Source organism: Dermacentor silvarum, chromosome 3 (genome assembly GCF_013339745.2).
Source record: "Dermacentor silvarum isolate Dsil-2018 chromosome 3, BIME_Dsil_1.4, whole genome shotgun sequence".
Lineage (NCBI taxonomy): Eukaryota > Metazoa > Arthropoda > Arachnida > Ixodida > Ixodidae > Dermacentor > Dermacentor silvarum.
Genome location: NC_051156.1, coordinates 177343322 through 177357789, shown reverse-complemented (window position 1 = coordinate 177357789; position 14468 = coordinate 177343322). Strand labels below are relative to the sequence as shown.

The window sequence follows — 14468 nt, the reverse complement described above, 5'->3', positions numbered from 1 at the left end:
TTCTGTCAGCATTTCCAAAAGATATCTGAGAAAATGCGAAATGTGTTTCTAATATTAGATTGAACGAAGAGAAGGGAAAAAGAAGGGTTCGAGTTTTGTTAATCACGACCTTATCAAGCGAGCAGGCAATCAAGCCAAGGAAAGCATAGGGGCAATTAGTTATGGTGGAAATTGAAATATAGAAAATAATGAAGCAAACGAAAGTGCACGAAAATTTAACTTGTGGCCGGTGAGGACCGAACCTAGACCCTTCGCACTACGCGTGCGATGCACTACTAATCATGCTACAACGACGGCCGTGAGTCCGTCCACGAACTTCGGTATTTATGTATCCTATATCTAGCCCTGGTAATGTTAGCCAGCGCCACTCAGAGCCATGACGGGCGGATATGGAACACCCTTTTTTGCCCGATGGCGTCACGTAACACTTGAACTTAGGAGAGCAGTCACGTGGCTAATAAACGCTCTTTTGCGGCCTAATGGCATCAAGGCTGCCGCAATGCGAAGGTTGCGGGTTCAGTCCCGCTCTTTCTTTTACTTTTTTCGTCCGTTCTAATTTTCTTTTTTCTTCATTATTTTATACTTTTCAGTTTCAACGAAAGCTAACTACCGCTATGCTTTGCTTATCTTCATTGCCTGCCGGCTTTATATGGTCGTGATTAACAAAGCTCGAGCCCCCCTGTTTCCCTTCTCCTCGTTCATTCATAGCGAAGGTCACGAACCTGGCCGCCTTGATGTTATTATCTAGCATACGAGGGTTTATTATCTAGCATACGAGGGTCCTACGCTCACGTGTTACGTGACGCCATCTGACAAAAAAGGGCGTTCCACGTCCGCCCGCCATGGCTTTGAGTGGCGCTGGCTAACACTCACAGGGCGAGATCTATATAGTAAACTTAGCTACCCAAGGCGGTGGACGGATTGATGGCCGTTGCTGTAGCACAACTGGTTGTGCATCACACTCGTGAAGCGAAGTTTGTGGGTTGGGTCCTAAGCGGCACCAAACTATCTTTTCGTCCACTTTCATTTTCGTGTTTCTTAATTATTTTCTACATTTTCATTTCAACCACAGCTAATTATCTAGTGTTTTCCTTCGCTTCATTGCCTGCTGGTTTTATATGGTCGTAATATCGGGATGATGGCACAATGAGTATGTTGCCGTAGTAACAGAACACTGGGAAGTGTATTCACAATTTGTTTAGCGGCAATTCAATGCCGACTGAATGCTCTGCCGTCGTAGTCTTTCCTTTACCGCCATTATATCTATAATCGCTTAATGTTGTTTTCTTGCTGTAGAGAAGTGAGTAATTTAGTTGCGTGGAATTTTCTGCGTCAACCTCTCCGTCTTAACCTACTTATAACAAAACTAAACATCTGGGCCCGAATGCACGTAAGCGGAGCAGACAGGAGCCGATAATTAAGACACACACATTATCTTTTTAAATGTCGCCCCTTTTCTCTGTCTGAACGCTTTCCCAGACTTTGTTATTTGAGTAAAGGACAAATTTATACCAAAGGTGTATCATCACACTATGAGCTTTCAAATAAAGATGAAATACTGAAGTGATTGCATACTAGCTGCGTGTCAATTTCGAAACAATTAACCGCTACGTAAATTTTCAAAACAGCTCATTTGACGGAAGCTCTGCCCTTGGACAAATGACTGCGTAACGACGTCATTTTGTCTCACGGAAGTGATATCGTGATCACCGAATATGACATGTGAAAAAACGAATGTCAGTTATCGATGAAAGCATCCAGAAAAAGACCAAGAAAATCTTAAATCACATGTCACTGGTTTAACGAGCAACAAGCAGGCATCACCTCACCAACTCATTGTTGTAATGCGAAGCTGACAGCTTCCCTTGCGGATCAGAACCTAATAACATTATGCGCTTGGCTACTTCTGTGGCAGCCTTTCTGTGTTTTTTTTCCACCAGCCTGAGGCCTTCTTTGTCGGATCTTTGGGTATACGCTGCTCAAGTAGTGAAAAAGCATGTCGCTCCGTGCAGTACATAGAAAATAATAAAATTGATGTGCAAATAGAGAGAATCACCGCAAATATCATGCACCCTACTATCAAGAATGGCAATAGGCAAACCTGGCTAAAGAAAACATAAAGAAAGCTTTTTACCGAAAGCAGAATAGTTATCAACTTAGACGGGAGAATGTACACACAAAACTCTTCGGAACATCTATGCTGTGCAAAGTTCTGAATTAGACGTTACGAGACGAGTACAACAGTTGGCAGAAAAATAGAGTGGAGACATCTACTTGGGGAATAGGGCAAGCGTAACTTCTGCAGGAAGAACGAAAGGACTCGGAGACCCTGAAAGCTGATAATCGAGATCGCCAATGCAGCGTGCCATCATTGACGCGAACTACAACTTTCTGCAGACAAGCATCGTGAGGTTCTTTAATGCTGCTCTCTCGTCGAACTTCCAGCTGGACAGTACGGTACATTTGCGACCTCGGTCTTCGTAGCACGGACTATTTCTCATTGCGAAGGCCACGTGAGGATTAGTAGTTTAGCGAAAGAACGGACATGTCGCCTTGCAGATAATGCTGCAATAGGATCCGGGACTCTCCTTTAGCTCGGTTCGAAGTTTGCGGTATTTGTGCTCCTTGCTTGCTGGTGTTAGCTTGTACTGTTTCGTGCTCAAAATGCCAATATAGTCGTGCTCAAAATGCCAGCTCGCGTGTTTACGTTTCCGGATTGCTTTCTTCCGGGACGAAGCCGTTGCTTCCGGAAAGAGCACAGCCGATAGGGAGACATTTTTCTTGCGCAGCTTCCCGAAGTCGTACACGTGTTCTTAGGCTCCCTTTCATTTCTTTCAAGTGTCTATATGTTTTCGCACCAAATAATAATTACGTGTCACGTGACTGGAGAAGACGCCGCTTTGCTTTGTTTCTGCTTTCTCCGGTTTTGACCTTCAATGCGCCAAACCACGCGTGACATTTGTCGCGCGCAAAATTATTCCTCACTAAAACGTCTGACATTTTACCCCGGTGTTCACAACACATTTCGTTTTCTTTTCAGGAAATAATACAAAACACACTATATAGAAGCATGTCATCCAGAAATATTGCGCGCTTGGTTGTGCATTCTCTCTTCTGTGCAATTTAGCTTATGTTGCTACAAGGAAAAGCTTAAGCCCGTTCATTAATATTAAGCAGCGACTGACAAAGAATTTAATAATATCTTGCCATTCTCTTGCTTTGCTTTTATAATTTTTTTAACAGGAAGCTGTGTAAATACCTTTTTCCGGCTCATTAAATCACACGGCTGGCAGTCTTGATTCCAGTCTTGCGTATAGGGCGTCAAGTGTTTTTTCGGCAAGTAGGAGCCTAGGAAGAAAAAAAAAACAGAATAATTACCATACACGTTATGACACAATGTATGTGATAACCAGGTCTTCGCGAACCACTTCCAATTACGTGCAATTGAGGGGAGCGAGGGGGATTGCTGGCGGGGAAGACAGACTTTGACATCCCGATTTCCTATCGTTTCTTTTTTCTATTTTCCATTCGCTTCCGGCCCGAATGTTTATTCTCGTTTGGCTTTCCGAAGTGGAGTGAGTGAGCACTCTGTTCTAAAAAGCTGATGTATCCGCAAATTCATGCTAAGGCAACTGGGGCCAGATTCACAAAGTTTTTGTAAGTTCGCTTTGCCATTGGCTGGCCGCCTTTGCTAATGATATGTCTGGAATACGGATCGGACAAAATTCGTTCTTACGAAACATTCTAGCGTAAGAAGTTTTTATGAATTCGGGCCCTGAAATCTAAGGTTGGCCCCAATGTATACAGATGTACAGGTGTTAACAAGGACTACAGCGAAAAAAAAAAAGGATCCCAGAGAAACAAACACAGTCATTTAAACCGAAGAGAATTTTGTAGCACGTAAGCTACTACTGTACAATAAAAACTATTCTAACGCTTACGCCTTTCTACAGCGTGTATAAAGTGTGCACGATTGATTAATTCGCTTGCCGCTACCAGCCATTTGGTATGTGATGGGCTTTCTCTTACTTTCCGGTACATTTCAAAGCCTTCACAACGTGTGCACTCAGAATATTAAGGAATCACTCAACCGTTGCTTTTCACGATGTCACTCAATACTTCACTGATTATTTTTGCTTGCTCAGCCAGTGATGCTTTGGCTTCGTCAGTTTCCATGTATTTAAAGTACTTACCTGTCCTTGAAAGATCATCGATCACTCATGCATTCGTTGCTTCGTCTTCTTAAATCAGATTGAAAAAGAGAGACGTCATTAGGGGGAGCATCGGAAGTAACCGCTTATGATTGCTGCTACGCAGCAAACACAAGTGTTTAACTCTTGACACAAACTCATCTTTGCCGTTTTTAAGTACGAAACTTGTACAAGTGCACCTGTGTCTGCTGCTATCTGTTTTCTATACCATTTCGAAAAATAAACCAAACGTTGGAAGTTAGCTTTGTGTCCACGTCGTTCCTTTCTGTCCTGTTTTCTTTGTGTACTAAAAAAAAGGTTACCAAGCACAAACTGTTTCAGACCTAATTTAGCACGTCAGACTTAATGCGTAACAGATATATCCGACTGAATGACTGGTGAGAACCTTTGCAATGGAGGGGCACGTGGTAGTGTCCTGGACATGCTATACCAAAAACTCAGCTTGGTAACTTGTAGAAAAAGAAGTGTCACTGGAAAAGTGTCACTGAATGCTTCTTCTCCGTCGACACTTGTTTTTTGACCTCATAACCAACACCAACGTACCCCGCAGATCATGCATGGATGCAGAACTCCTGAATAAAACAAGTGCGCAATGTAGCTGTTTAAGATTCTGACAACATTTCGCGGTTCCTTAAAATGATGTGGACAATGATCCTCTTTTATGGCTCGTACCCACAAGGATGATTAGGCCAAGAATCGTGCGGCAGGAGGGAGGTAGCTTAAGATTCTTCTTATTTGAAGAGGATGTCGCCATCTCCACGCTTTCCCTTTTCTAGCCTTTTTTGGAAATTTTTCTGGCTTTCCAACAAATTAGTCAGGACACCGTGCGTGTCGCTGGGGCGTCGTACGACTTAACGATCAACAGATGCGATTCCTAAATCATATCAATTTTGTGTGTCGTTGATTGACGAGAGGGGTTGGTTGTTTGTCGGTGGTTGTTCGTCTGATTCGGTGACTCTTTTTATTCGTTTCCTTGAATTATCGGCAATGGGTGCGTTGTTTATTCACGTGCACCAGTAGCCTTGTGAGAAAAAATATTTTTCATTTGCAAGGGTAACCATCACATGCGGCTTCAGTCAGCCTATTTTTCTTTGTGTGCGAAATTGCGTGCATTAGAGGTAATTAAATACCTCTAATTCAATTTAAATATGCACCTACTCAGCTTCGTCATCACGTTTGTTTATTTAAAGTGATTATACCAGTAAGATAGTTATGCTATATTTACTGCATTCTAAGTAAGAATATTTGTCATGGTTTAGCAGTCTCCACTCTAGTGACGAGATTACAATTCCGCGCTGCCGTTGATAATAAGTTACTTGAAAGGGTGCTTATCCCCAACGAAACTGTCCATTTTGAATATAGGATAGTAAAACAATATTATGAATTATTGTGAGGTAAATGGTTGTTGCTCTATTTCGTTGGTGCAAACTGTGCAGTTCCTGCGCATCATAACACTGAAGAGAAAATAGAACTGACACGCAAATGTGTGTTTGCCCAGCCTACTCTCATGGTCATGTGTATTTCCCCTTTTTTTCTAATGTTCGCAGGAACATAGCCTTCTTGAAGACGACCTGGCCTTCACGATCAAACGAAGCCATGGAGCTGAGCATGGAGAGAGACATACCTGCTGTAATTCCACGGGCGGGCCCAGCGAGCAACAATTTCACTGCCCAGAACCCAGCTCCGGCCATCACCAACAGCTTTCCTCACGAGTCTGCAAATACGCAACATTTCTCACTTTCTGGTCAAGCCTTTGCAGCAGCTCCAACTTCGAAGGAAAGCACAGAAGACCAGTTATCTTTCAGCTACATCAATGCGGAAGTTCATTACACTCTTCTTCTCATCATCATGGTGTCAAGCGTCGCCATAAACGGACTTGTATTTGTCCTGTTCTATCAGCGCCCATCAATTCGCATGACATCCAACAAGTTTGTCCTCAACATGGCCATCGTGCACCTCCTGCAGACGTTCATCGTGCTTCCATTTGTATTCGTGTCCGTCATGTTTCAAGAATGGATATTCGGCGACATTTTTTGCAAGATACACGGCACAGTGTCGATGTGCCTCACCATGGCCAATGTGTTCTCCATTCTACTCATAGCCGTTGACCGGAACTGCGCCGTCAATAGCCCGCTTCACTACTCAATGACCATCACAAAGAAGAGGACGAGCGTTTTAATCGTGTCGACGTGGGTGTGTGCGTTAGTCGTCTCAGTGCCGCCGCTGGTGGGTGTATCAGGCTTGCAGTACCAGAAAAGATGGGCGATGTGCTCTGTTACCTGGTACGACACCGGTCAACTTACCTTAGCGTACGCTTGCGTCCTCAGTGTTCTGGGCTTCCTGCTGCCATTCATTCGAATCACGTGGATCTACGCATCCATGCTTCAAGCAGCTCGGCGTAACAGTGCGTGCACCCGCATTCGCAACGTCAAGAGCGGAAGCAACGAGATAAGCCCGCCCTCGTCTGCAGGACCGGACGGCAGGAGTCACCTGCCTGTTCACCTTCCCCGGAAGTCGGCGTGGTCTAAACGAACGTCTTCACATAGCCAAGCGTCTTCGTTGTTCGGTGACAAATTGAAGGCTGTTCGCACAGGCGTTTTCGTGGTAGTGTCCTTCACAGCCTGCTTCCTTCCGTTCTTCGCCATGACTCTTGTGGAAACACAACATGCGCACACTTTAAAAACGCCTTTGCGCAATCTTCCAGCCATTGCCATGCTGCTTCTGTTCTCCTCGTCACTCATTAATCCGTACCTGTACGTCATCAGGAACAAAGCGACTCGCAAGCATGTTCGTAAGATGTTCGCCTGCCTGAAGCGCAAGCCTAGTTTTTTCTCGCCACTAGGTTATCACTACAGCCACCAGAGCCCGCTCCGGGAGCGAAAGTGCTCAGGAGGCACGAGGGCGCCAGAAAGTACTGCCTCATTGCGCTCATGCGAAAGCGAAGAGTACCAGAGGTCCTTGATGAGGCATTCTCTTTACCGAAATAAGTCAGGCGAATGGAAGATTGTAGCCGTCACAATTGACCCGAATCTCACGCCATCCAGGCGGTCCTCTGTAGTAGTGCACCACCCACTCTGCGTTGATGAGATGGAAGAACAGCCACAGCAGCTGTTCCAGCAGGAGAACTCGCACCTTCGCAATACACACAGGCCTGTGCACCACCGCATGGCTGTTAGGAACAGCTTCTACCGACGAGCGTCTCTGGACAACCCAGAAGTCCCGTCCGAGCGATTTTCAAGAAATTGTCAGAGGTACGTTAAGCCCACCTCCACGAATGCCACCATTCGCTCAACAGGGGATCGCAGCAAGTCCTTCCGTATTCGGGGTCGTTACGCCAATAGGAATGAACCTACAGCAGCATGCGACAGGTCGTGCAACAGCAGCATCAACCATGAAGAGTGGTGCCGTTATTTTATCGATTCTTGCCAGCCTCACCATGGAAGTAGCACTAGATATGAGTCACGGAGCAGCGCTTCTGTCCTCGCTGGTAGTGCTGAAACTAACCAGGTGGCGCCGCACTCTCCCACCAGCATGGCCCATGTACAGCGATGCGGCAGCGTGCCCTCCGAGTATAACTCATATGCAACTACTGGACACCCATGTCGGCCGGCGCTGAAGCGAGGTCGGTCATTTGCCTTCGAAGAGCGCGAGATGAGTGTGGTCACTCCTTCACAGGCAATTTCTCAGTTCGGCGGCCTCAGGAAGTCCCAGTTTGCCATGGCGAAGAGATCCCGAAAACAATCTTCCAGCGACACGAATACCACCACGCTGGAATCCCTGACGTCGACGGAGTCGCAAGAACTTTCCATGCTTGGGTCACCACGCTCTTTGTCGCCCACTTCGAGCATGCCTCACCGTTACCCTCCGCCGCATGCATGCCAGCACCACCAGCAGCACCGCTACAGGGTACATGGTTACAGTTCAATGCCTCTACAGGCCACAATTCTTTCTCAGCAACAGCAGCAACACATCGAGTTGTCCCGAGAGTGTCACGATCGAAGAGACTCTGGCTTTGAAGACACCATGCTTGAAAGGTGTGATCTGTGCGATACGGTTGTGAACGAAAGTGACTCTATCAAGACGATGAAGTTGATAGAACATTTGTAAATTTTCGGCAAACTTTACAATGTTTCGAATGGATGGCGAGGTCTGTCATGTGCTTCTAGTTTTCTCAGAAAGAGTGATTGAAGATGTATAATAACGGGAGCCAACTATTCACTATACGTGTACAATGACCGCTAGATGACACATGGTGAATGCTTAGTGAGACACAATAAGTTGGTTTATCAGTGGCGCACGGAGATGGCTGTAGTAAAACGTAGCTGGTCTTAAATCACTACACTACCGCAAATCCGGAGGAGCATCAGATTTTGCTTTTTTTCCACAACAGCGGTAACACTATAGACTGCTGAAAGCGTTAAATTTTACCTCAGTGGTCGGTCGGCAGTCGCCTACTCAGGAGACGGTGTGTTTGGACATGCTTACTCAGCGTAACAAAAAATTGCGCATGATGCTTTTTTTTAAACGAGTGATAATGCTTTGGGTTGCATTTATATTTTACTGTGAAGTGAAAGGTTCTTCATGTGTGTATTATCACCGGTTGTGATGTGTGGCAAGTGTCAATGAAATGAATGCGGAGATTTTCGTTTTGATTGTTAGTCTTAATCAACATTTAAATGGATGGCTTGCCCCTAGCTATATGGGCTAATAGTGTTTCCATTTATTTCAGTGTTTTACGTAAAACAGAAAAATTAATTAGATTTTGCTTGCAAGCCGTATTTATAAGGCATCTATAAGGACTAAAAATCTAGTCACTGTTTCTTGCGCAATGTTTGCGAATAGTGGTTTGCTGTGACAATTTGCGATGTAAGTTAACATTGGTGTTCTTGTCGTGTAAGGCTATGGAGACGGCGGTGATTGCCGGGAGGTTACGCGTGGTTTCTTTTTTGGCCATTTTGGCTACCTCATTCTGTATATAGCCTGTACATAAAAGGTGCCTTACTTTTCATCTATTTGGCGCAGTGTCACCCATTTGTGAAGGCGGGGGTTATTTTAAAGGAGCTCGAAACCTTAGACTTTGGCCCCAGTGTTGACTGCGCTAAAGGACACACATTATACTAGTGTGCCATACATCAAAGTGATTGTTATGTTTGATGTCTAGTTTGTCCCTATTTTCGACATCAAAAGTATTTCCTTGGATGTTAACAGAATTTCTTACGGTGAGAAGGTATGTGGATTCTTTAACGGATCAGTTACAGTTGTGAGAACGCTGTGTGCTTCCCTCATTCGTTAAAATTATGGCCAGTTAGGTTTTGTTTTTCCTCTCTAAGAAGCATAGAAGCAATATTGTAATGGATATAGATTAAATAATTTTTTCCTTGTCCACACATGTTTGTGTGAGTGTGTGCAGAAAGAGACAGGGACAGAAATCAGGCGTATTTAGTGAGTAGTAAAGGTTCTTGGTGTTTTTATTGGTAGCATAATACGATTCCATCCAGAAAGTGGCACAAAAGACAAACATTTTTTTATAAAGAGCTTCATCACAAGACGGATATTGGAATACACATACCGTTAAAACCATAAAATGTATTAGTACCATGACGCTGAACTAAAAGCAAACATTTTTAATGTAATTTTTTTCATGCACGCACAATATTCTTGAAAAGTACACTCGCTGCATCAAACTTCACTGCCGGTACATACTGTTGAATTTGTCTACATGAAGATTCGCAAATTTGATGGTACGGAGCGATAGATTTAATTGAAGGCACTTATAGTGGCGGCGCAATGTCTCAATGGTCAATTGCTGTTGTACGTACATACATGTGTACTCTGTATTCAACGGTAAACAATTAACCAATCGCGCCACATCTTCCGGAGTGCTTTGAGAAAATTATCATGAATCATAGCATTCCATTGCGCATGTGTACGGAGCCTCATTATTTTTAGCACCTGCGATTGTACATAAAGTAACATAGCATGTAGTGAATCTCTTCATGCGTGTTTAGACGACGTGTTAGTGGCATGCTCCAGCCCTTGCAATTGCCTCTCTGTTCTCACTGTGGATTTCAGTAACTCTTACTAACGCTTATATTTTAATGATGTGACTTTGTGTTTTATTGCGATAGCAATTATATGGACACTCAAAGAGGATTTGTGCCATAGGCGTCGCCGTCGCCGTCGCCCTGAGGTTCCGTATGACGTCAACGGCGATGAAATCGTCGCCGCGCGCCGGACGCTGTATGTGCGAGTGAAAGGGCGTGAGGGACGCGCGCTTTCACGGGGAGCGAATGCACGGCTGAGAACAAACGCGCGTTCTGCGTCGTGCTCCCTGAAGGGCTGCAGAATTAAACGTCTCTTTCCTCCTTTACAATCACCATATATATATATATATATATATATATATATATATAGAACAAACGCGACTTCTTCCGTCGCGCGAGAAGCCGTGGGGGGATGGGAGGGAGGCAGGGGAGGCGAAGTTTAGCTGCGGCACCAAATGCGTATATATATAAAAACGATGCGAGGCGAGAAGGTGGTAAAGACTTCCGACGCTTCTCGACGAGTTTCCCGTTCTGATCTCGTCGAAAACCTCCGAGCCGCCCCCAGAGGCCCTGGAAACAGTCACCAACGTCGCGTGCGTTCGGTGTGAACGCGGGCAAAACGGCGACGGCGTCGACAACAGTTCTGCGCGTTGCTGGTGCTGTTGCATGTCCAAGTTTATACAGCTGATAAAACTACCATCCTTACTCCGTATAGCTCTGTACTAAGTTGCTATCGCAATTGATGCTTCGCCTTTCGGGTGAAACTGCGACATTTCTTTTTTTGGTTGCAGCGTGTGTTCATCACATAGCACTCCAGTAAGCCCCACTCATTAAAGTGTCGGTTAATGTATCGGTGACATAGTGTCTCACGTAGTTCCACTTGCTACTGCATCGTGGTTTATCTTGCTTGTGTTTTTGTGAATTTATTGATCCTAGATCTTCCTAATGTATTCCTCACTGCCCTTCAACCAGTCTGCCATATTAATGCGAACGAACTTACCCATGAGCAAGAAACCTGCACTTCAACACACTTTTCAGGGCATATCTTTTAATTAGTGCGCTTTGTCCTTCCGTCTTCTTCCTTCCTTCCTTCCACGCTTTGCGCACTAAAAAGAATTTTCTTTGTCTAAAGTAATTATTTAAGTCGTTTCATGCTCACAGCGTGTCCAAAAAATTGTCATGACTGAAAGGACGTAGCAATGAATAAACATAAGCATGGTTAGCTCAATATAAATGTCATAACTACATGGAATTCGAGAATGTTGGAAAAAATAATGATGCACAAAATCTGTGCAATTATGGATATTTAGCTGTTTATTGTCGTCACAAGCGTCCTACCACGGGAGAAGAAAACTTGTGATATTCAAACGCTTTTCTGATATTATTGTCTTGTTTAAAAGTGAAGAGATTAGTTCGATTATATGCAGCAATTGTCGACATCGAAGCACTTTTTGGATTCTGCAAGAAATGTTGCTACTGGAGTGTGGCTGCCCAAAGGAGCTTTCGCTATGAAGTCTCGTGCATCTTAAGGTAGATGTCATTTACTTTGTTATCAAGTAGCGCACATAAGCCAAAATCTTTCTATGCGACAAAGATAAATTATCTCAACTCAGAATATAACCGGTTCCAAGAATACGGAGCCAACGTGACCGTCGGCCGAATCGGCATTAGATCTGATGACAGTATTTTGCTTTCTGGTACTTGTTTGCTTATAGAATACAAAGACCACTACGACGTCCGTTTCCTTAACATAACAAAAAGGAACCACTGGCCGGAACTGTAGCACCATCACGAAGTCTGAACCGTATAAGAATAACCGTCGTAGTGTGCTAACCTTTTTTGAAGTAGGGACAAAGATATTTTAGATGCGGGGATAGAATGAAAACCTATAGGTCTGTATATATTACATAGCACTACCTAAACGCACACATAAAAAATCAACAGTGTTTTAATGACGGTTGTGTAAACTAAATGAGAAAACAAAATAGCTATTTTTGAGTCGAGGATGGGAAATACACGACATCGTGTTTTACGAAGAACAATTGCATAAAGTTTACGTAAAGAAAAATATTAGTGACTATGAGCTCACTGACTTCAGCAGAGCTTTAGGCTAACGAAGGTCGGCAAGCGATGTTAGCAGCCATTATCGAGGATATCCAAAGAGTTAACGGTATACAATTGGAGACATTTGCTAGCCCAATGCTGACCATCTCACAAGGTGCTTTGAATAAAAAGAATGGTTTGATACAAAGATTCAAAAGTGGGGATAAAAATGTTCACATCACGGGCGATTTGAATTCTTTGCTTGGCGTATCAGAAAGAAGCCCAACTTTCATCGCAGATTAAGTCGTTCATTGACGCATCATTTGCCAGTGATCGAACATCAGTACTGAAGCAGCAATTTACGATTTACGAGCATATTTCTAATCTCGGGAAGACTCGCATACTATATGCCCACTCACTGCCGATATACTCAGTAGCTTTGACATTTCGTTTGAACATTTCAACGTCTACGTGTAGTGACAACATTTATCTCTACGGCCAATCACAACTTTTTCACCCATATTTGATGCCACATGTGCACGACTCATACTCACATAGCCGTACATAAATGCTCCCATGAAGTTGTTGTGGCTTGAAAGGTTGAAAACTCGTCATCCATGATAGTACGTTAAAAGCTCCCATAACCGGTTTGTGTAACGAACGCTATAGTCTGCTGTGTAGTTCTTGCTCCTTGAACTGTTGTATTTTCAGTTTATACCACTCCTAGTTGCTCTTTAAACAAATTACTCATTGCTATATTGTCTACGTATACAACCCCTATCCTGCGTTTGTAATAACTGAGGGCTCTGACGATTTCAATATATAAAATAAACGAAAAAAATGTTAATTCCTAAAATGGAGGTGCAGAGAAAAAACATATAGGTACACTATCATGCATTAGACGCACGCACGTGTTCGTGCCTTAGACATTTTATACCAAATGGATTCTTTAACGCTGTGCTACTCAAGGTTACAAACAAAAGTTAGCGCTAAGACAAGGAACTAAGAAAGAAGCAAGTGACACGAGACCTGGGCTTTAATGCTCTGCTTCTCTCCCATCACTGCTACCCCATTTCCCTTCTCTCTCCGCATGGTTCAGCCTCTGCTCATTCAACCATGTAACATGTGCTGTGCTGATTTGCCCTTATTGGTATCCTCATTGAAACTGGCGCCGTTTATCACTGCCGTTATGTTGACATGACGCAGTTGTAGGGCCTGAGGGCGATACATTTTTTTTTCTTCTTTACTTGTCACGTGCTTCACGAGAGAATTTTCTGTGTACGTTTCCACTCTCACGTCCATGCTATATTTTGCGGACTGTCGAATAAATAGCAAGTATGTGTCCAGTCTTACTCTTTTGTGTGTTTCCTGCCTTTTTACGCAGATACAATGTTCGTCATCGGAAACTCATGAATGACTAACTCAATTCTTTTCTCTTTAAACGAGCATTTTGTAGCCATGTCACACTCATACAGCTGCGGCCTGTGCCTAAACCAGCTCTAATGTGAAGTATCAACAATAGAAAAGGAATGATCAGCGCAGTGACTGCCATGTTTTAAATAAAACAAGACTATTATTTACGAAGTTTTCAGTCGTTGAGTAGGCATCCTGACTTGACCTCAAGCCAAACTTGAGTTCATGCGTGATTTTGTCGCTTCTACAAAGGAAAACGACCGGTGTTCTTACTCTGAATATCTTGGTTTAAGGTTGAAATATAAATGTATCAGGTGAACAGATAGCGATTATTACAGTTCTCTACCGTCAACGAAAACTCTAATTGATGTAATAAAAAAAAACTGAATAGTCGCCAGCTGGTGGTTACGAGCCCTATATCACAAAGAAAACAGGATAACCGATTTAATTATCTAAGCAACACTAATCTTTCTCTAACGTCGCAGAATTTATAATACTATATCAAATATTCAATTGTGTTAGACTTGTAAGAATATGCAAAAAAAAAAAAACAAGGTGGATAATCCCCCCCCGGGGGCATTCAAAAACGACTCACCGAGCGTGAAAAGAGAAAAGCCATGAACGCGGCAAATGCCGCCTCAACAGTGACTTGAACACTGATTTGCACAAATATTACTGAATTTCAAATAATGGTGCAAGGAAACTTTACATTTCAAGTTAACCCGCAGTGGTTGCTTAGTGATTATGCTGTTGGGCT

At 43.6% G+C, this 14468-nt stretch overlaps 1 protein-coding gene across 1 annotated transcript; it reads left to right on the top strand.

The window, feature by feature from the left end:
* Positions 1-5807: 5807 nt before the first annotated feature.
* Positions 5808-8318, top strand: LOC125944405 (uncharacterized). The gene has a single exon (XM_049664851.1). The coding sequence runs from the start codon at positions 5808-5810 to the stop codon at positions 8316-8318; it is 2511 nt and encodes an 836-aa protein (XP_049520808.1).
* Positions 8319-14468: the final 6150 nt, after the last annotated feature.

Excerpts from the sequence above, each read along its gene's own strand:
- LOC125944405 (XM_049664851.1), top strand. The coding sequence starts at position 5,808 with ATGGAGCTGAGCATGGAGAGAGACATACCTGCTGTAATTCCACGGGCG.